Source organism: Mesoplodon densirostris, chromosome 1 (assembly GCF_025265405.1).
Source record: "Mesoplodon densirostris isolate mMesDen1 chromosome 1, mMesDen1 primary haplotype, whole genome shotgun sequence".
NCBI lineage: Eukaryota > Metazoa > Chordata > Mammalia > Artiodactyla > Ziphiidae > Mesoplodon > Mesoplodon densirostris.
This window is the reverse complement of record NC_082661.1, coordinates 114,398,101-114,421,248: the sequence shown is the minus strand read 5'-3', so window position 1 is coordinate 114,421,248 and position 23,148 is coordinate 114,398,101. Positions and strand designations below refer to the sequence as shown.

Below are 23,148 nucleotides of genomic sequence, written 5' to 3'. Positions count from 1 at the left end.
CAATCCCCCCACCTTAACTGGTTATCTCCCCTTCCCCGGACCTGGGAGCGAAGACTACCACCAAGTCCTGCCTGCCGTCCACTGCACTCGGTGGGGTGTTTCTCCAGGACCTTGCTTCACACGTGTAAGCTCCCCCATCTATTAAACCACTGATATCTCTGTTGCTGACTCCGGGCTCTTTCTTTGGTTTTGAAGCTGGTTATACACAGGGATTGCAGGTCTGTGGGCTGCAGCCCAACGCACAGCCTGTCTGGCTCCATCTCTGAACTGTCACCATGAGAGGCCTGATGTCCTGAACCCCAGGAGCAGTTCCCACTCTTCAGGGGGACCCTCTCATGGGCGCAGCCAAGGCAGGGGTGAGCCTGGATCTGAGTATCCCTGCACCACGACAGGGTGATGGAGAGGAGAGACCCCAGACCCCGGAGCCAGCCTGCGGAGACCAAATCTTGGCCCTGCATCTCCTGGCTGTGTAACCCGGGGCGAGCCTCTGACCTCTTTTTGCCTCAGTTTCTCTATCTATCAAGTGAGTGATACCTACTCCCATAGAGTTGTGAGGGTTACGGTCGTTTCCACATGCAGAGCGCTTATAAAAGTGCCGGGAACGCAGGGAACACTAGGTGTGTGTTTCTATTAATATTAGTGGCACAATCAATGCCACTGGTCCTTTAAAATGTCACTTAAACCGCTGTATCCATAAACCAGAGTCTTAGCTCTCTGCCAGTAACTCTGCACACCCCCATACGCCGCAAGCCACCCAGAGCCAACTATTCTCACATACAAAATTCAAGGAACTACAAGGCTCCCTGTTTTGGCAACCACAACCCGGCTCATCATTTGCAGGAGGTCAGGTGTGAGAGGCATTGGTTGAGTTCTGTTTGCAAACCAGGGAACTCTTTTGAGAACCAGGGGGAACCAGCGGGATCTCGACCACATGTCCACCTTACCTTAGACTCCAAGTAAATGTTGGCTAAGGACATCTTGGAGATCTTGTAGAGACAGATGGACAGGGAGACGGCACACAGCACGAAGAGCGAGTCGTTGATGGCCACACGCACGGAGACGATCCCTTTCCTCTCCCAGGTGCCCGTCTTCACCAGCACTGCACAGGTTAAGTTCACCATCAGGAAAACGAGGCTGATGAAGAGCGAGGCCAGGTAGAGGGGTAACCTGGGAAGGACCAGAGAAGGGACTGAAGGCACCCTTCCACGCATGCTGCCTGTACATTCTGGATCAATCCACAAGGAAACTGTGATTTTTTTCATGCTAGAAGCAGAACATGCCAAAGTTAACACTTAAGAGCTCAGAGTTTGGGGCTGGTAGATGCAAACTATTACATTTAGAATGGATAAACAACAAAGTCCTACTGTAGAGCACAGGGAACTATATTCAATATCCTGTGATAAACCATAATGGGAAAGAATATGAAAAGAATGTCTATATGTGTATAACTGAGCCACTTTGCTGTACAGCTGAGATTGGCACATTGTACATCAACTATATTTCAATTTAAAAAATCAAAAAAAAAAAAAAAGAGCTCGGTCTTTGGAGGGTTCCCAATCTAAAAGACGAATCAACTACAAACTGTGCTCTCAGGAAGGTCCTTTACCTGAGCCCCGCTTCCCCTGTCCCTGGGAGGTTGTAAGGATCAGAGGGGCTGTATGTACATGGACTGATGCACCCGCTACTCACAAGGATGCAGAGAGCAGAGCTGGGCTCTGAGGCAGGGCTGGGTTTCGGGGAGAGCGGAAAGCATCCTGCACTCTGAGAACCTGGGCAAGATCGCCCTGGGTGAGCCTCAGTGTCACCATCCAAAAGCAGACTGAATAATACCCACCTTGCTGGCTGTTTTTGCAGATCAAGTGAGATAATGCTTAAAAAGGATTTCAGGGAATTCCCTGGTGGTCCAGTGGTTAGGGCTCTGCGCTTTCACTGCCGAGGGCCAGGGTTCCATCACTGGTAGGGGAACTAAGATCCTGCAAGCAGCGCAGCCGAAAAAGAAAGGGTTTTACCACCAACCCCCCAAAGTCATCGAGTCTGGGCAGCACCCCCTTTGGCATGGGAACACTCACTAGTGGACAGTCTGCAGTGAGTAAGCCTCAGCCTCAGCACTTTCCCCGGGCCGGAAGGGGACAGGCTATGCCACTGGCCATTTTTAACTTGTGGTTTCTCAGAGCTACATGCTGCCTACGTGACCTGTGCAAGGTCTAGAGAGAGGTTTCTCAGATTTACCAAAACCGAAATCAGTTCAAGTTTCCCTCTAGGACTGTCCATATTGTGTTTACTTCAGGTAAATATCACTCAAGAGGCAAATAAGAAACAGACTGGTTTGGCTCAAAAATAGACCATTTAAGTTGAATATGTCCGCAAGTCCCAAAGCAGAAAACCAGCAACTAAAAGCGGGCTTGAAACTAGAAGGTAGTGTTGGTGTCTTCCAAAGCCATCACAGACTGGGTCCTGGTCCCAGCTCCAGCCATCACGCCACTGACAGCAGCCGGTGCACTGACTGCTGGGAGGGGGAGCACAGCCATGGGGCAGCTGCAGTTTGCTTTTCTGCCATCAGATGTCAGGGTGATGGAATAAACCCCCACTTACCCAAGCTAATCTGAATGGGATTGTATGTCTTGCAATGAATGATTTACTATCCACTGGCAAAGGCTCTCACGTAATTTTTCTACCAAAGGAACTTGGCCTACCCCACCCCTCCTCAGCCTTCAGACCTTAGCTCAAACATCACTGCTTCCAAGAAGCCTTTCCTGACACCTCCTGCACACCCAGACCTCACTAGATGCACACGATCAGGTCTCCCTGAGGTCCGCTTCCCGGTCCCCTGCACTTGAACTTCACAGACTTATCACCTGTTTATAATGAAGCATATGGACAGTGATCTGACCACATGCTGCTTCTACCCAGGCAGTACGCTCCAAGAGGGTCGAGATTTCAGCTCTTTCCTTCACCCCCTCTATCCACACTGTATACCGTAGGAGCTCAATAAATATGTCAAGGAGGAAGAGAGGGAAGGAGTCAGCCAGGTGAAGATGTGCACTCTGAATCCAAAAAGCGTCAGCTAACTAAACGAGGGCTGCCCTTTCTTTCCTAAACACGCTACTGCAGCAGATACTAGATCCTTGCCCTTCTTGTGGAAACAATCTAAACTTGGGGGATTGTCTCTTTCAAAGTTAGAGAGAAAGAACTGCGGTTCTTCCCACCCGAGCCCTGTGCTGGGGGGGGGGGGGCCGAGGTAACAAGATGGAGAAGAGGTGGCCCGGGTCCCCTGCTCAGGGTGGCCAGGAAGACACTGGAGGGATGGACAAAGCACATGGAAGACAGAGTATCATCAGTGCAAAGTCAGAAATGCAGGAAAGAGTATGCTTGGTTTGGGCTGAAGAGTGTTTGTAGCACTGAGCACCAGCCCTGCAGGGGAGACAGACGGGGGTGGGAGAGAGACCGGAGGGTGGGCAGGACAGCCGGGGAACACTCGAGGTTGATAAGCAAAGGAGTGACCGACGTGGCCATGTCTGTCTTTAAGACGGGCTGGCAGAGCAGGGAAGGGGTGAAGAGCCTGCAGTCAGCAGACAACGGCCCCGGGGAGCTGAGCAGGGAGGCGTGCCAGAGGCAGGGGGGCAGGGGACCGTGGGGATGGACACAGGGTGATGCCATTAAAGGAGATGAGACACGTGCACAGGGGTGGTGAGAGCTGCCACCCACCGGCCCAGGGCAAGGTCCAGCGTGACCCTCGCCCCTGGAGTCGTGCTGCGTGAGGCTGGCGGTGGGCAGCTCTTTGAAGGCTCAGAGATCCATCTTCACATGTAGTCACTCAATCAAAGCTTTTCACGCAGAAACAGGTTTGGGGCAGGGGGGATGCACATGAATTAGTTGCCAAGGACAGGTTCTTTTATAGGACGTGATCACTGGTCCAGGCCCTTGCAATCCACCTCATCTGCTCTGTACCATGTTCTCACGGCGATGGGGGAAATCAGGGGCGTGGAGAGAGAGACAAAGGCAGGGCCAATGGGGAGTCACCAAAAATCTGCATTCTGGTTCCTCGAAAGCCCTATTTTTTAAATTGTTTTATTATTATCTGCTGTGCTTTTGTGAAGAACACAATTTAGAAACATCCAGAACCCTCTGGAATCAGCCCTACCGTTCCCAGCCCCTTGGTGGTGTGTGCACACACTCTGTATCCACGTGACGGCGACGAGCCTCCGGAAGAAGCACCATCTGGACATTCAGCTTTTCCAGAGGATTCCTCCTGGGTATTGTTTTAAATACTATGGTGGATATAAATTCTTACTACTCTTTCTTTACTACAATAAATAATACAGGACCCCTAGAGGACACTGGGGACAGGGAAAGCAAAAGCCAACCAGGCCCAGCTCACCACCCAGACACACTGCTGGTGTGTGCCCCCCGCCACCCTCTCTGTCTTGAATGGTCACACGACAGCCACCGAGCCTCCGCTCCCCGCCATACCCTCCCCAGCTCTGCTCTCATCCGCTGGGCGTGACTCAGAGAGCTTGGGGCACAGAGCCACGACACCAGGCGGGTCCTCGGCTGCTCGGGGCTGCCGTGTCCTCCTCTGTAAAACGGAGCTTGACCCTTTCTTCCTGCCTCAAAGAGCCGCCGTGAGAATTCAAGGGACCCTGAGCTTCTCCTCTGACATCACCCAGGGAGCGGTGAGGCCTCACCCTCGTCAAGAGCAACTTCTAGAAAAAGGCGTCACCTCCGGCCCCATCACCTCCTCCGCAGGTACCCCTGCTGCCTCAAGTCCTCCCACCACCTACTCGCTGACCTCAAAGGCGTGACCCTCGCCCCATCCTTCCCCAGTCTGAGCCTGTCCCTGGAGGCCCCTGGTCCCTCTTCCCCCTCTTCTTCCCCCGGGGTGACAGCATCCATGGCTCCTGCTCTGCGCCCTCCTCCTCGGGAAATACGTTCCCTCCTCCGGCCTCAGTTACAGCTCCTGTACGACCACGTTCAAAAGCACTCGTCTCACCAACCGGACCATCCCCGCAGTGGACGACGCTCTGAATCACCTCCGGCCTGCATTCCAAGATGTCAACAGTGGCTGCGCGGGAGAGACCCTCCTCCTGAGGCTTGATGTCACCATGGAGGACGTGTGTCGGCTCTGTGCCGAGAAGTTCCAGGGGGCCGACCCCGAGGAGTACGGGGAAGAAGAGCTCACCGCCTCCTAGGAGACACGTGAGGCTTCCCAGTGGTGCATCCAAAGAGGGGAGTTAGGAACCTGGCCTCTGGCTGCCACGTGCTTGTGCTTGAAAAGCAGTCACCTCCTTGGGGACCGCTCGGTTCAGTGATGGAGCCATCCACAGGCCAAGGGCACCTTTAGCCACGACGCCCAAGCAGAGTAGCTGAGGTTCATGAAACAGTAGGATCCATCCTTCGGAGCTGGAGAATTGCATCTGATGGTTCAGGTGTCCCAAGGTCGTTTGCTGCCTACCCCCAGCCAGGTTCTGGGTTGGCTCACGTGTATGTATACGTACTAAATAAACATTTAAGGTACAAGCTCTTGAGTTCAACAGCAGGCTTTTGAGAAGACTGTCCGATGCGGTGCATGAAAGACCTCAGTTCAGTGAGTGTCTCCATCCATTCCTCCCTCCCTCCCTCCCTCCCTCCCTTCCTTCTTTTTTTTTTTTTTTTTTTTTTTTGCAGTTGTGGCCTCTCCCGCTGCGGAGCACAGGCTCCGGACACGCAGGCTCAGCGGCCCTGGCTCACGGGCCCAGCCGCTCCGCGGCATGTGGGATCTTCCCAGACCAGGGCACGAACCCGTGTCCCCTGCATCGGCAGGCAGACTCTCAACCACTGCGCCACCAGGGAAGCCCCCTTCTTTTTTTAATGAAGAGCCTTTGTGTTTTTATATATTTCATAGAAATTTTTATAGCAGTTGCAGGTAAACTGTCAGGATTGGGTTTTAAAATATTTTTGTAACCTTAAGATATTCTATAATTATGCATGTGATTTTAACATTTAATATGCAAAAAGAAATCTCTTGCTGGATTTGAGAGTACTGCATTTTAAAAGTCTCTCTTCTGTAACCGGATGTTTGGGCAACTTTGTGGGGAGAGACTGCTGGGTTTCTTACAGCCATGTATTACTGACACTGGCCATAGAATGCCTTTCGAAATCCGACGTACTGTTATTACCTTATTCACGCTCAGTGGTATCGCTTTGTTTTGTGTTTTCACCAAGTGATGCTGAGGATCAGGAAAGAAATGAATGTAGAGAGAGGTCGAGAGGGAAATACAGACTCTAACAGAGGACTAAAGGGGTGGAGTCTGCTGGTTCAGGCTCCTTGAAGGAAGTGGGAAAAGGAGACAGAAGGAACCACCTATGCTGAAAATACTGTGAATATGCAGTGAGATTCGCAGAAACTGTCCCATGTTATTTACTTTCGGAAGCAATTTTGAAAACCCCACGAGGAAAAAAACATAAGAACAATGCTTTTTTTTTATTTCCTTTTCCACATAAATCAAAACTAACAGCATCAAATTATTTTGGGCAGAAACCACGTAATGTGAGTTTCATTGAGTTAAATAAACTCAATGAAACTCACATTACATGAGTTTGGAAAGGAGTTTGCAAATGCACCAAAAAGCCCACCTGTGTTGTAGAATGTGTGGTGAAGTTAAATTTCTGTTTTACGAAACCTCCTTGGGTGGGGGGCAGTTTGCACAGAGGATGAGGGTCTCGTATCAACGTAACACAGGTAGTTACAAAAACATGTTATTGTACTGTGTAAAGATGCATAGTCATCTAATTTGGCTTTGTACCTTGTCCCTTTCTAAGCTTTTGCTGTACACCTAAAACCCTCAACACATACCGTGTCGTACTTCCTTTTGTAAATGATTTTTTTAATGGAATTTTGCACATAATACTTTGTAATACTGTTTGATAATCATCTGTGAAAATAATCCTTGAAATATATATTTTTTTAAAGCGCTTGTCGGGCTTTCCTGGTGGCGCAGTGGTTGAGAGTCTGCCTGCCAAAGCAGGGGACGTGGGTTCGTGCCCCAGTCCGGGAAGATTCCACATGCCGCAGAGCGGCTGGGCCCGTAAGCCATGGCCACTGAGCCTGCGCATCTGGAGCCTGTGCTCCGCAACGGGAGAGGCCACAACAGTAAGAGGCCCACATACAAAAAAAATACACTTTCAGAATTTTAAATAAAAGTCTTTGTAAATTTAAGATGATACATGTTTAAATAAAATATGTATACATTTTTACATGTTTGTAAAGTAACAAAATAACTAAAATTTCATTTTGACTCTAGAAGGTAAGTGGCCAAAGCCACCTTTCCAGAAATGTTTACCTAGGCAGCCGAGCTCTCCCAGGCAGGGAAATCAGGACACCTTGGCTCACGCGGTGCCCATCTCACACCTTCTGAACACCTTGTCTCCCTTCCCCCTCTGCCCAAGGCTGACTATTCTTGAATTTTGTTTTTTTCTATACAGCAGGTTATTAGTTCTCTATTTTATACATATTAGTGTATACCTGTCAATCCCAATCTCCCAATTCATCACACCACCACCACCCCGCCCCCTGCTTTCCCGCCTTGGTGTCTATATATTTGTTCTCTACATCTGAAGGCTGACCATTCTTTTTTTTTTTTTTTTTTTTAAGTCTTTATTGAATTTGTTACAATATTGTTCCTGTTTTATGTCTTGGTCTTTTGACCGTGAGACATGTGAGATCCCAGCTCCCCAACCAGGGAGTGAACCTACACCCCCTGCATTGGAAGGCGAAGTCCTAACTACTAGACCACCAGGGAAGTCCCCCAAGGCTGACCACTCTTGAAGCCACTGGGGTTCTTTGCTGCTGGGAGGTCAATAGGCCTCTTTGAAAACTTGGGCAGAGCGATGGACCCGTCCCGCCCCCCCAGGAAAAACATGCATATCTACCTCCTGCCATCAATTCGGCATGTGATTTAAAGCCTCCCCTTCCAGATTATAAGCCTCTCCTGCTCAGCCCTGCATGGGCCTCACTGGTGAGTTCCAGAAACAGAGCCTGCCAGCAGTCAGCAGCCAGGGACTGGGGGTCAGGCCACCAAGGGGAGGGGGCAGGGCCTCGGGGACAAGGCTCTACCAGAGCTGCACCTGCACCCAGTGGGGAGGGAGGGGGATGTCTGGCCACGTGGGCATCTTTAGGGAGCTCGCCTTCCTTCTGCTGAGGCCCTTGACTTCGCAAGCGCCTCGAAAAGGTTTAGATGCAGCATGCATGACTTAGACTTATTTCCTCTCTCTGCTCTCCCTGGTTAGGAAAGGCACCAGACTCTTGGTTTTTTTTTTTTTGGCCATGCCACATGGCATGTGGGATCTTAGTTCCCTGACCACGGATCAAACCCACACCCCCTGCAGTGGAAGCTGGGAGTCTTAACCACTGGGCCGCCAGGAAGTCCCTACCAGACTCTTGTTTCTTCTAATCAAGGCCAATATGCTGCAAGGCCTGCTAAGCGGTGATTCAGTGAGCAGTGAACGCGACACCCATCAAGCAGGCCGGTTTCGGGCAGCTCACAGGGAAGTGATGTGTGCAAACCTCGAGGTCACCTGCTGTCACACAGAGAAATGTCCTGGGGGGCGGCGGGGGGAGGGTGAACTTACCGGTATTTGAGTAATTCTGGAGAATATTTTGACTTGGCTTTAAAAATCACCTGCAACGACAAAAAAACACGGCAAGTTGGGTACACAATCTGCTGACACTGACAAACTGATATCATTGCTTAGAACTCCCCTTTCCCTTGGTGCCTGGGCGCTGGGGCACGGCCTCTGAAACTGAGACGTCTGCTTTGTGAGAAAGTTTGTGAAGCTAAACATTGTTTAGGCTGTGCATACAATTTAAATTTAATTTGAAATTTAAAAGGAAAGATATTTACAAATGGTTAAAATGTTTTGTTTTTTTAAGGTATTACTGGTCTACCACTAGCCGGTACGTCCCTTATTTTAAGATTTATATTTGAGGGACTTCCCTGGTGGTCCAGTGGTTAAGACTCCACACTTACAATGCAGGGGGCGTAGGCTCAATCCCTGGTCAGGGAACTAAGATGCCACATGCTGCACAGTGTGGCCAAAAAAAAAAAAAAAAAAAATTGTATTGGAGCCCATACTTGCCCCAGAGATAAACAGTTCACTCTCACACTTTATTAGGGCTTTCACTGGCACCAAAAGCATGTGGTTTGAATGTACGTGTGTCCATCGACTCAGGCCTCAAACTCTGCAGCCCACTGGACTACAGGAGTGTCAGACTCGATGACATGCTGCCTGTTGGAATTTCCCCAGATTTTCGCAGCCTGCACAGTCTGTTAACAGGCCCATGCAGGGGGCAGAGGCTGGCCTGGCAGAGCCTGTGAGAAGGCGAAGGGGAGATGGAAAGCAGGTGTCAGCACAGGCTCCGGCCCCACGAGACACGTGGCTCTTCCCACAGCGTGGGTATGTGCTCGCGGGAGCCCTGAGGGCGGTCACCGGTCAGGGTCTGGCTCGGGGTGCATTGGAGCAGCCATGCAGGTGCCCATATGCTTGCTCTCCTGACCCCCGGTGTCTGCGAGCGGGTGGCGGCAGCACGGGCAGAAGGAAAGGAAGGGTGTGGAAGAGCAGAGGAGTGAGGACATTTTTTCAGAGATGCTCCTGCCGTGGACGGCGAGGATCAGACGACCTGAGCTCCCTGCGCCCAGGCTCTCCCTCTGCACGGAGCTCCCAAACATGCCCTCGGCACCCTGCCTTTCCTCCTGCTGGCCCTGAGGGCTGCGATGTCCCTCTGGGAACCCACCATCCTACGCCATGTGCTGTTCCCCTCTCCTCAGCCCTCTGGGCCCTTGGTACTTCCCTCGGGATTTACTCAGCCCCCAAACACCTGTCTAAGGGGGAGAAACCCTGCCTGAGTGGTAAGGAGGGAAGGACAAGGGGAAAACAGGGTGGGGAGTAAGAGCACGGTCCTGGCGACAGGGGAGGAGGGGACAGGCAGCCCTGGAACCCATGGGGGCTCACGGGGGTTCCATACTGTCGCCCTCCTGTCTGAGGAGCAAGCGGTGAGAAATCTGCTGGAGGGTTATGCGAACATAATGCTGAGAAAGGCTTCAGTGGATCCAAGTGCCCTGCCGTGTCTGCAGATGTAGACAGATGTCACGAGGGGCAGCGAGCCTCCACGTGACCCTAGGGGTCGATTCCCACAAAACACGCGCAATAGAAGCAGCCATTCCCCCAGAAGCCTTTTCAAAGACACTTCTGAGGACCTTCAGTAGTAATTCTCAGACTTATCCGTGCATAGGAATCACCCAGGGAACCTGCTAAAGACGCAAATCCCAGAGCCCCATCCTCCGAGGTGCCAAGCTGATGGGTCTGGGCTGGGGCCCAGGAATCTGCATTTTAATAGACTGCCCACCCCAAGCGAGTGATTCAGATTCGGGTTTGGCTAGCACAAAGACCACCTCGTAGGAACTACAAAAGAGATGAAAACTGCCTGACCTATTATTCTTAAGTAGCTTTGCAATCATTCATTTCAAACGCACTGAAATACTCGATCACAGTAATGAGACGACACCACAAGAGTCCAGGTACAGTGCCAAGAACAGAGATCAGGGGACGTTCCAAGTCCACGGACGGCACCCCACGATGTTCACGCTCATGCCTGCCTCAAACTTACAACAACGTGCCACCAACTGAGGACTCTAATCCTCAGAATCAACATCTGGGCGAGAGGGGAACTGCAGACATTCCTACAGACTTTACAATAAGCAAACCCACGCCCCGCTTTTTAAAAACACATTTTCAGAGCTTCACAGGGGAGCATTCCGAACTTATGGAGGAATTATTTTGTTTGTGGCATGAGTTTTCTCTCTGTCCTAAATCCCTTTGGGAAGGAGGTAGGAAGTAGGGGTTCACATCACAAATAAAGTACCTGGTAAAAACACAGAGAGATGGCGTGAGTACACTGCCCTTACGTCAAAGGGGCCCTGAGCTCAGCTTTCTCTGACAAGCTCCCGTGGGATTTTTGGCAAGTCACATCACCTTTGGTATTTCTCTGCAGTCCATGAGAAGGAGAAAAGTTATAAAACAACCTCCCTTAGGAATAAGACACAGATTAATATATCACTCCAAAGTTCTGTTACTGGTAATACTGAATAATACTGATTCATGCAACCTATAACAATGCTCTCAGAAAAACGCTCTTATGATACATAGTACTTGAGGATCTTGCTTTTAAATATTCAAGAGAATTCTTGGGGCTTCCCTGGTGGCACAGTGGTTAAGAATCCGCCTGCCAGGGCTTCCCTGGGGGCGCAATGGTTGAGAGTCCGCCTGCCGATGCAGGGGACGCGGGTTCGGGTTCGTGCCCCGGTCTGGGAAGATCCAACATGCCGCGGAGTGGCTGGGCCCGTGAGCCATGGCCGCTGAGCCTGCGTGTCCGGAGTCGGTGCTCCGCAATGGGAGAGGCCACAACAGTGAGAGACCCGTGTACCGCAAAAATAATAATAATAATAATAATCTGCCTGCCAGTGCAGGGGACACGGGTTCAAGCCCTGCTCCAGGAAGATCCCATATGCCACAGAGCAACCAAGCCCGTGCACCACAACTACTGAGCCTGCACTCTAGAGCCCGTGAGCCACGAATACTGAGCCCGCGTGCCACAACTACTGAAGCCCGTGCTCCGCAACAAGACAAGTCACCACAATGAGAAGCCCGCGCACAGCAACGGAGACCCAACACAGCCCAAAATAAATAAACTTAAAAAAAAGAGGGGCCTCCCTGGTGGCGCAGTGGTTAAGAGTCCGCCTGCCGATGCAGGGGATACGGGTTCGTGCCCCGGTCTGGGAGGATCCCATATGCCGCGGAGCGGCTGGGCCCGTGAGCCATGGCCGCTGGGCCTGCGCATCCGGAGCCTGTGCTCCGCAACGGGAGAGGCCACAACAGTGAGAGGCCCGCATACCGCAAAAAGAAAAAAAAATATAAAAAAAAAAAAAAAAAAAAAAAAAAAAAAAAGAAAAAGAGAATTCTCCACAGATGTCAAAGTGAGGAGACGGGCGGGAGGGGGAAGATGGCGGAAGAGTAAGACGCGGAGATCACCTTCCTCCCCTCACCTTCCTCCCCACAGACAGATCAGAAATACATCTACACGGAGAACAACTCCTACAGAACACCTACTGAACGCTGACAGAAGACCTCAGACCTCCCAAAAGGCAAGAAACTCCCCACGTACCTGGGTAGGGAAAAAGAAAAAAGAATAAACAGAGACAGAATAGGGACGGGACCTGCACCAGTGGGAGGGAGCCGTGAAGGAGGAAAGGTTTCCACACACTAGGAAGCCCCTTCGAGGGCGGAGACTGTGGGTGGCAGAGGGGGAAAGCTTCGTAGCCACGGAGCAGAGCGCAGCCACCAGGATGCGGAGGGCAAAGCGGAGAGATTCCCGCACAGAGGGTCGGCGCTGACCGGCACTCACCAGCCCGAGAGGCTTGTCTGCTCGGCCACCGAGGCGGGCGGAACTGGGACCTGAGGCGCAGGCAGAGGACCGGGGTTGGCGGCATGAACACAGCCTGAAGGGGTTAGTATACCACGGCTGGCCAGGAGGGAGTCGGGGAAAAGTCTGGGCCTGCCGAAGAGGCAAGAGACTTTTTCTTCCCTCTTTGTTTCCTGGTGCGCAAGGAGAGGGGATTAACAGCGCCGCTTAAAGGAGCTCCAGAGACGTGCGCGAGTCGCGGCTATCAGCGCGGACCCCAGAGACGGGCCTGAGACGCTAAGGCTGCTGCTGCCGCCACCAAGAAGTCTGTGTGCGAGCACAGGTCACTGTCCACACCTCCCCTCCCGGGAGCCTGTGCAGCCCGCCACTGCCAGGGTCCCGTGATCCAGGGACAACTGCCCCGGGAGAACGCATGGCGCGCCTCAGGCTGGTGCAACGTCACGCTGGCCTCTGCTGCCGCAGGCTCGCCCCCGCATCGTGCCCCAACCTACCCCCCCGGCCTGAGTGAGCCAGAGCCCCCGAATCAGCGGCTCCTTTAACCCCGTCCTGTCTGAGCGAAGAACAGACGCCCTCCAGCGACCTACACGCAGAGGCGGGGCCAAATCCAAAGCTGAACCCGGGGAGCTGTGCGAACAAAGAGGAGAAAGGGAAATCTCTCCCAGCAGCCTCAGGAGCAGCGGATTAAATCTCCACAATCAGCTTGATGTACCCTGCATCTGAGGAATACCTGAATAGACAACGAATCATCCCAAATTGAGGAGATGGACTTTGAGAGCAAGATTTATTATTTTTTCCCTTTTTCCTCTTTTTGTGTGTGTATGTGTATGCTTCTGTGTGAGATTTTGTCTGTATGTATAACTTTGCTTTCACCATTTGTCCTAGGGTTCTGTCTGTCCGTTTTTGTTTTGTTTTTACTTAAAAATTTTTTTTTTCTTAATAATTATTTTTTATTTTAATAACTATTTTATTTTATCTTACTTTATTTTCTTTTATCCTCTTTCTTTCTTTTTCTCCCTTTTATTCTGAGCTGTGTGGATGAAAGGCTCTTGGTGCTGCAGCCAGGAGTCAGTGCTGTGCCTCTGAGGTGGGAGAGCCAACTTCAGGACGCTGGACCACAAGAGACCTCCCAGCTCCATGTAATATCAATCGGCGAAAATCTCCCAGAGATCTCCATCTCAACACCAACACCCAGCTTCACTCAACGACCAGCAAGCTACAGTGCTGGACACCCTATGCCAAACAACTAGCAAGACAGGAACACAACCTCACCCATTAGCAGACAGGCTACCTAAAATCACAATCAGGCCACAGATACCCCAAAACACACCACCAGACGTGGACCTGCCCACCAGAAAGACAATATCCAGCCTCATCCACCAGAACACAGGCACTAGTCCCCTCCACCAGGAAACCTACTAAACCACTAAACCAACCCACTAAACCAACTTTATCCACTGGGGACAGACACCAAAAACAACGGGAACTACGAACCTGCAGCCAGCAAAAAGGAGACCCTAAACACAGTAAGTTAAGCAAAATGAGAAGACAGAAAAACACACAGCAGATGAAGGAGCAAGATAAAAACCAACCAGGCCTAACAAATGAAGAGGAAATAGGCAGTCTACCTGAAAAAGAATTCAGAATAATGATAGTAAAGATGATCCAAAATCTTGGAAATAGAATAGACAAAATGCAAGAAACATTTAACAAGGACCTAGAAGAACTAAAGAGGAAACAAGCAACGATGAACAACACAATAAATGAAATTAAAAATACTCTAGAAGGGATCAATAGCAGAATAACTGAGGCAGAAGAACGGATAAGTGACCTGGAAGATAAAATAGTGGAAATAACTACTGCAGAGTAGAATAAAGAAAAAAGAATGAAAAGAATTGAGGACAGGGCTTCCCTGGTGGCGCAGTGGTTGGGAGTCCGCCTGCTGATGCAGGGGACACGGGTTCGTGCCCCGGTCCGGGAGGATCCCACATGCTGCGGAGCGGCTGGGCCCGTGAGCCATGGCCGCTGGGCCTGCATGTCCGGAGCCTGTGCTCCACAACGGGAGAGGCCACAGCGGTGAGAGGCCTGCGTACTGCAAAAAAAAAAAAATAGAATCGAGGACAGTCTCAGAGACCTCTGGGACAACATGAAACGCACCAACATTCAAATTATAGGGGTCCCAGAAGAAGAAGAGAAAAAGAAAGGGACTGAGAAAATATTTGAAGACATTATAGTTAAAAACTTCCCTAATATGGGAAAGGAAATAGTTAATCAAGTCCAGGAAGCACAGAGTCCCATACAGGATAAATCCAAGGAGAAACATGCCAAGACACATATTAATCAAACTGTCAAAAATTAAAGACAAAGAAAACATATTAAAAGCAGCAAGGGAAAAACAACAAATAACACACAAGGGAATCACCATAAGGTTAACAGCTGATCTTTCAGCAGAAACTCTGCAAGCAGGAAAGGACTGGCAGGACATATTCAAAGTGATGAAGGAGAAAAACCTACAATCAAGATTACTCTACCCATAACGGACCTCCTTCAGATTTGACGGAGAAATTAAAACCTTTACAGACAAGCAAAAGCTGAGAGAGTTCAGCATCACCAAACCAGCTTTACAACAAATGCTAAAGGAACATCTCTAGGCAAGAAACACAAGAGAAGGAAAAGACCTACAATAACAAACCCAAAACAATTAACAAAAATGGGAATAGGAACATACATATCGATAATTACCTTAAATGTAAATGGATTAAATGCTCCCACCAAAAGACACAGACTCGCTGAATGGATACAAAAACAAGACCCGTATATATGCTGTCTACAAGAGACCCACTTCAGACGTAGGGACACATACAGACTGAAAGTGAGGGGATAGAAAAGATATTCCATGCAAATGGAAACCAAAAGAAAGTTGGAGTAGCAATTCTCATATCAGACAAAATAGACTTTAAAATAAAGACTATTACAAGAGACAAAGAAGGACACTACATAATGATCAAGGGATCAATCCAAGAAGAAGACATGACAATTGTAAGTATTTATGCACCCAACATAGGAGCACCTTAATACATAAGGCAAATACTAACAGCCATAAAAGGGTAAATCGACAGTAACACATTCATAGTAGGGGACTTTAACACCCCACTTTCACCAATGGACAGATCATCCAAAATGAAAATAAATAAGGAAACACAAGCTTTAAATGATACATTAAACAAGATGGACTTAATTGATATTTATAGGACATTCCAACCAAAAACAAAAGAATACAGATTTTTCTCAAGTGCCCATGGAACATTCTCCAGGATAGATCATATCTTGGGTCACAAATCAAGCCTTGGTAAATTTAAGAAAATTGAAATTGTATCAAGTATCTTTTCCGACCACAATGCTATGAGACTAGATATCAATTACAGGAAAAGATCTGTAAAAAATACAAACACATGGAGGCTAAACAATACACTACTTAATAACTGAGTGATCACTGAAGAAATCAAAGAGGAAATCAAAAAATACCTAGAAACAAATGACAATGGAGACACGATAACCCAAAACCTATGGGATGTAGCAAAAGCAGTTCTAAGGGGGAAGTTTATAGCAATACAATCCTGCCTTAAGAAACAGGAAACATTTCGAGTAAACAACCTGACCCTGCACCTAAAGCAATTAGAGAAAGAAGAACAAAAAACCCCCAAAGCTAGCAGAAGGAAAGAAATCATAAAGATCAGATCAGAAGTAAATGAAAAAGAAATGAAGGAAACGATAGCAAAGATCAACCAAACGAAAAGCTGGTTCTTTGAGAAGATAAACAAAATTGACAAACCATTAGTCAGACTCATCAAGAAAAGAAGGGAGAAGACTCAAATCAATAGAATTAGAAATGAAAAAGGAGAAGTAACAACTGACACTGCAGAAATACAAAAGATCATGAGAGATTACTATACTCAACTCTATGCCAATAAAATGGACAACCTGGAAGAAATGGACAAATTCTTAGAAATGCACAACCTGCCAAGACTGACTCAGGAAGAAATAGAAAATATGAATAGACCAATCACAAGCACTGAAATTTAAACTGTGAATAAAAATCTTCCATCAAACAAAAGCCCAGGACCAGATGGCTTCACAGGTGAATTCTATCAAACATTTAGAGAAGAGCTAACACCTACCCTTCTCAAACTCTTCCAAAATATAGCAGAGGGAGGAACACTCCCAAACTCATTCTACAAGGCCACCATCACCCTGATACCAAAACAAGACAAAGATGTCACAAAGAAAGAAAACTACAGGCCAATATCACTGATGAACACAGATGCAAAAATCCTCAACAAAATACTAGCAAACAGAATCCAGCAGCACTTAAAAGGATGATACACCATGATCAAGTGGGGTTTATTCCAGGAATGCAAGGATTCTTCAATATACGCAAATCAATCAATGTGATGCACCATAACAACAAATTGAAGGAGAAAAACCATATGATCATCTCAATAGATGCAGAGAAAGCTTCAACAAAATTCAACACCCATTTATGATAAAAACCCTGCAGAAAGTAGGCATAGAGGGAACTCTCCTCAACATAATAAAGGCCATATATGAGAAACCCACAGCCAACATCGTCCTCAATGGTGAAAAACTGAAACCATTTCCACTAAGATTAGGAACAAGACAAGGTTGCCCACTCTCACCACTATTATTCAACATAGTTTTGGAAGTTTTAGCCACAGCAATCAGAGAAGAAAAGGAAATAAAAGGAATCCAAATTGGAAAAGAAGAAGCTGTCACTGCTTGCAGATGACATGATACTATACATAGAGAATCCTAAAGATGCTACCAGAAAACTACTAGAGCTAATCAATGAATTTGGTAAAGTAGCAGGATACAAAATTAATGCACAGAAATCTCTGGCATTCCTATACACTAGTGATGAAAAATCTGAAAGTGAAATTAAGAAAGCACTCCCATTTACCACTGCAACAAAAAGAATAAAATATCTAGGAATAAGCCTACCTAAGGAGACAAAAGACCTGTATGCAGAAAACTATAAGACACTGATGAAAGAAATTAAAAATGATACAAACAGATGGAGAAATATACCATGTTCTTGGGTTGGAAGAATCAACACTGTGAAAATGACTATACTACTCAAAGCAAACTGCTGATTCAATGCAATCCCTGTCAAACTACCACTGGCATTTTTCACAGACCTAGAACAAAAAAGTTCACAGTTTATATGGAAACACAAAAGACCCCGAATAGCCAAAGCAATCTTGAGAACGAAAAATGGAGCCAGAGGAATCAGGCTCCTGGACTTTAGACTATACTACAAAGCTACAGTAATCAAGACAGTATGGTACTGGCACAAAAACAGAAATATAGATCAATGGAACAGGATAGAAAACCCAGAGATAAACCCACGCACATATGGTCACCTTATCTTTGATAAAGGAGGCAGGAATGTACAGTGGAGAAAGGACAGCCTCTTCAATAAGTGGTGCTGGGAAAACTGGACAGGTACATGTAAAAGTATGAAATTAGAACACTCCCTAACACCATACACAAAAATAAGCTCAAAATGGATTAAAGATCTAAATGTAAGGCCAGAAACTATCTAACTCTTAGAGGAAAACATAGGCAGAACACTCTATGACATAAATCACAGCAAGATCCTTTTTGACCCACCTCCTAGAGAAATGGAAATAAAAACAAAAATAAACAAATGGGACCTAATGAAACTTAAAAGCTTTTGCACAGCAAAGGAAACCATAAACAAGACCAAAAGACAACCCTCAGAATGGGAGAAAATATTTGCAAATGAAGCAACTGACAAAGGATTAATCTCCAAAATTTACAGGCAGCTCAGGCAGCTCAATAACAAAAAAACAAACAACCCAATCCAAAAATGGGCAGAAGACCTAAACAGACATTTCTCCAAAGAAGATATACAGATTGCCAACAAACACATGAAAGAATGCTCAACATCATTAACCATTAGAGAAATGCAAATCAAAACTACAGTGAGATATCATCTCACACTGGTCAGAATGGCCATCATCAAAAAATCTAGAAACAATAAATGCTGGAGAGGGTGTGGAGAAAAGGGAACACTCTTGCACTGCTGGTGGGAATGTGAATTGGTACAGCAACTATGGAGAACAGTATGGAGGTTCCTTAAAAAACTACAAACAGAACTACCATACGACCCAGCAATCCCACTACTGGGCATATACCCTGAGAAAACCATAATTCAAAAAGAGTCATGTACCAAAATGTTCATTGCAGCTCTATTTGGAATAGCCAGGAGATGGAAGCAACCTAAGTGTCCATCATCGGATGAATTGATAAAGAAGATGTGGCACATATATACAATGGAATATTACTCAGCCATAAAAAGCAACGAAATTTGAGTTATTTGTAGTGAGGTGGATGGACCTAGAGTCTGTCATACAGAGTGAAGTAAGTCAGAAAGAGAAAGACAAAGACCGTATGCTAACACATATATATGGAATCTAAGAAAAAAAAAATGTCATGAAGAACCTAGGGGTAAAAAGGGAATAAAGACACAGACCTACTTGAGAATGGACTTGAGGATATGGGGAGGGGGAAGGGTAAGCTGTGACAAAGTGAGAGAGTGGCATGGACATATATACACTATCAAACATAAAATAGATAGCTAGTGGGAAGCAGCCGCGTAGCATAAGGAGATCAGCTCGGTGCTTTGTGACCACCTAGAGGGGTGGGATAGGGAGGATGGGATGGAGGGAGACGCAAGAGGGAAGAGATACGGGAACATATGTATAACTGATTCACTTGTTATAAAGCAGAAACTAACACACCATTGTAAAGCAATTATACTCCAATAAAGATGAAAAATAATAATAATAAATAAATATTCAAATTTCGTCAAGAAGTTAAAAAAAAAAGTGAGGAGACGAAACTACAGTGTTTTTTAACCATGTTTAAATTGAAGTATAGTTAATTTACAATGTTGTGTTAGTTTCAGGTGTACAGCAAAGTGATTAAGTTATACATACACACACACGTGTGTGTGTGTATATATATATATATATGCATATATATATTCTTTTTCAGATTCTTTTCCATTTTAGGTTATTATAAGATGTGAATATAGTTCCCTGTGCTATACAGTAGGTCCTTGTTGTTTATCTATTTTACATATAGTAGCTTGTATGTGTTAATCCCAAACTCCTAATTTATACCCCCGCTTTCCCCTTCAGTAACCATAAGTTTGTTTTCTATGTCTGTGAGTCTATTTCTGTTTTGTAAATAAGTTAAATTGTACCATTTTTTTAGATTCCAAACATAAGTGATATCATAATGATATTGAAACTACAGTATTTTTTGAGAAGTGTTTGAACTTGTCCACGAAATATACAAATATCGTTTTAATATTTCGCCACCCTTGGGGGGCTTACTCGGTGGCAGGTAACTCAGTTGACTCTCATATGCCAGGGCCATCGCTGGGTTCCCAGAAACCACCTACAGGTGGTCCCGTCCTATGGACTCAGCTCGGTGCAAAGTGCTGTCATGGATGCAAGAAAAATTTGACCCGTTCTGCCTTCAACAGGGTTATGGTCCCTACTGGTGAGGGAAAACCTGGACTGGGCAAATGAGAAGAGGAGATGCAACCCAGAAAGGCCATGGGCTCAGGTGGTCTGGGCACAGGGGGCTGATCTGCAGGTTGGGGGCTCGGCCGCGTGATGGGCACATCAACTCTTCCCGTTCCTCGGCTACATCCTGCCTCGTCTCACCCAGGTGGCTCCTGGTCCCACCAGGACGGCACGAGAGCACATGCACGGATCAGGGTCAACCTGTGGCCCATGGGGCACCCAGCTCACTGCCACCACTCGGCCAGCGCTGGGTCTTCAGGGCCCGGGACCTGCAGATCCACACCCCCATCCAAGAGCTGCAAAAGCAGTGAACCCTCCCAAGTGGAAGCATAGCCCACCTGTACACCATCCTCATCCATAAATAAAATAAGAGATGTTTCTTTACTTCCCACGATCCCTGCAGCCCTGAATGCACACGCCGGATGGATGATGAACTGAAAGGAGTCAGGGGTGGGAGGCCAGCCTGGACCCCAGAAGCCCCTTCCTGGAAAGCAGTGAAGGTCAGGGTTCCCAGCCATGACTATCAAATATCTGGTCCAGGACTCGAGCTTTATAAACAATCACATGCTTTGCCCCCATAATTCTCCTCATAAGAACTGACTCTGAGGCTGGGTTTCTCAAGGTGCGCCCACAGAACTGGGAATTCATAAAGGTGACTGGAAATAGGCGTTAGGTCAGCAAACAAATTTAGAAACTGCTAGGCTACCCAGCTTTTCCCTGCAAGAATTCCTAGAGCCTTTAAAAAGCTAATTACTCTATGTTGTAAATCTTCAAGGGAAATGCAAGGTATGCAGCAATTTTCCAAACTTATTTGGCCGCTGAAGGTGTTCCTAATGAGTGTTCCAGGGAACAGAGTTTGGGAAACACTGCCCTTAAGGTGCTAAGCACAGGTAGAATGTTCACTGCAGCCTTAATAATAGCAATAATAATAATAATCACAACAACAAACAAGAAAAAATGACAACTTTAAAATCATACTCAGCCTTCACCCCCATGAACACCAATCAAACAAGGCATTGAGCACCCCCAGGTCAAGCATTCTACACCAAAAGGAACCCAAAGCCCCATCCTGTAAAAGATGGGGAAACCCCACAAAACTTAGATCCTCATTAAGTCCACATCGCAGCCTGGAGGAGAAAAGTCATCACCAGGTAAGGGCACAGTCTGACACGAAATAAACCATTTGATCCTCTCTAAGCTGAAAGCCAGGGTGACAGATAACGACATCAAAAGAAAAGCCTCAACCACGATTTGTAAACGCTCTGTCCACTCTTTATAAGTTGTGGCAATTACGGTTGACCCCTGAACGACGAGGGGGTCAGGGGCTCCCTGACCCTCCATGCAGGTGAAAATCCAAGTAGAATTTATCATGGGCCTTCAGCATAAAGGCGGCTTCCCTGTAACCACAGATTCAACCAACCGCAGATCATGTAGTTCTGTAGTATCCACTGTGGAAAAAAAATCCACATCTAAGTGGACACATGTTGTTCAAGGGTCAACTGTTTATGTCTTGAATTCACCTGGGCCTTCGCAAGTTGTGCTTAGAAACTCTGCCCTGTCCTCAAGTTAATCCTTAAACCTAAGTAGCTTAAAGTTGTATTTAAGTTCCTGGCATTTTAAACTGACACAGTATACATTTAATTGCAGCATCATTTTTGCCCTCATTAAATAAAGTACATAAATGTCTGGACCAAGTTTTCAAAAAAAAAAAATTCTAAACTCTCCTACTCACCCCTCCCCCACTCCTGTCTGTGTTCCAGGGAAATTCACTGAAGATTGATTAGTGCCCAGAAGTGGAGCTAACCCTCCGGGGCTGACTCCTGCTCTCTTATCGGGCTGCCCATCTCCTAGAGTCTGTGCTGGCTCCCACTGACCTCAGCAGGAATCCGTCTGGGAGGAGGACAGGGCTCCTGAGGGGGAGGCAGACAAGGATGAATTACTCCTTCATATTTTACAGCCACTGCTACGGACCGTGCGGGCTCCGCCGGCTCCCTGCAAAACCAGACCTACCAGATGGGAAGGCAGGACGACAGGGACCTGTGAGTGGCTGGGGAACAAGTGAGGTCAGACAAAAATTCAAATTCTCCCCACACATTCAGACTGGTGGTATTTGTGACGGGTCAGCTGACACTGAGCACCAGATCTGGAACCGAGAATTGTGAAAATAAGGAAATGTTGGTCCTGACCTCCAAAAACTACAACCAGATACAGACATGGTGTGAGGGGGGTGTGAGTTGTGAGGAGGTGAGACAGCCTGAGGGGAACCTGGACCCCCTGGGGTGGGCCAGGTGGGCAGCAGGCTAGGCTAGGATACAAGTCCAGGCAGCAGCCTGAAGTCAGGTAAGGCACGTGCACTTCCCTGTCAGAGAATCAGAAGGCTTTCAGTAGAATCCACACAATCTGAAATCAGAGCTGTGCTTTTAGAGGGGGGCAGGGGTGGGGACCAGAGACAAAGGGCCTGGACTAGGGGTTCAGAGAGAAGGTGAAAACAGAGGTGTGTGTTTACAGGCAAAACAAAGACAGAATGTAGCTTAGCGGTTGCCTTGGTCTGGGGGTTTGGGGAGAAGTGTGGGTGACTGCTAAGGGCTCCAGGGTTTCTTCTGGGGGTGACAAAAAAATGTTCTGAACTTTTATGAACCAGAAACAGACTCACAGACATAGAGAACAGACCTGTGGTTGCCAATGGGGGGTGAGGGTGAGGGAGGGATGGATTGGGAGTTTGGGGTTAGCAGATGCAAACTATTATCTGTAGGATGGATAAACAACAAGGTGCTACTGTAGAGCACAGGGAACTATATTCAATATCCTGTGATAAACCATAATGGAAAAGAATATAAAAAAGAATGTGTATATATGCATAACTGAATCACTGTGCTGTAAAGCAGAAATGAACACAACCTTGTAAATCAATTATACTTCAATAAAAAACATGTTCTGAAATTGATGGTGGTGATGGTTGGGCAAGTCTGTGGATGTAGAGCTTTAAATGGAGACCAGTACAGAGTGTGAACTGGTCTCAGTCAACATAAAGGAGCAGAACAGCAGGCAAGGAGCTGG

The 23,148-nt window shown here is 47.4% G+C and overlaps 1 protein-coding gene across 3 annotated transcripts in view; it reads right to left on the bottom strand.

Moving 5' to 3' along the window:
• Positions 1–23,148, bottom strand: part of GPR137B (G protein-coupled receptor 137B) — a 55,962-nt gene that overhangs the window by 19,124 nt on the left and 13,690 nt on the right. For all 3 annotated transcript variants that reach the window (XR_009533353.1, XM_060108179.1, XM_060108169.1), the window contains exons 2-3: positions 8,608–8,657; positions 945–1,167 (exon numbers count right to left, since the gene is read on the bottom strand). Coding sequence is in view for 2 of the 3 variants with exons in the window: in XM_060108179.1 (XP_059964162.1) it covers positions 945–1,167; positions 8,608–8,657 (273 nt within the window). In the remaining variant the exon portion in view is untranslated. The remainder of the gene's footprint in view (positions 1–944; positions 1,168–8,607; positions 8,658–23,148) is intronic.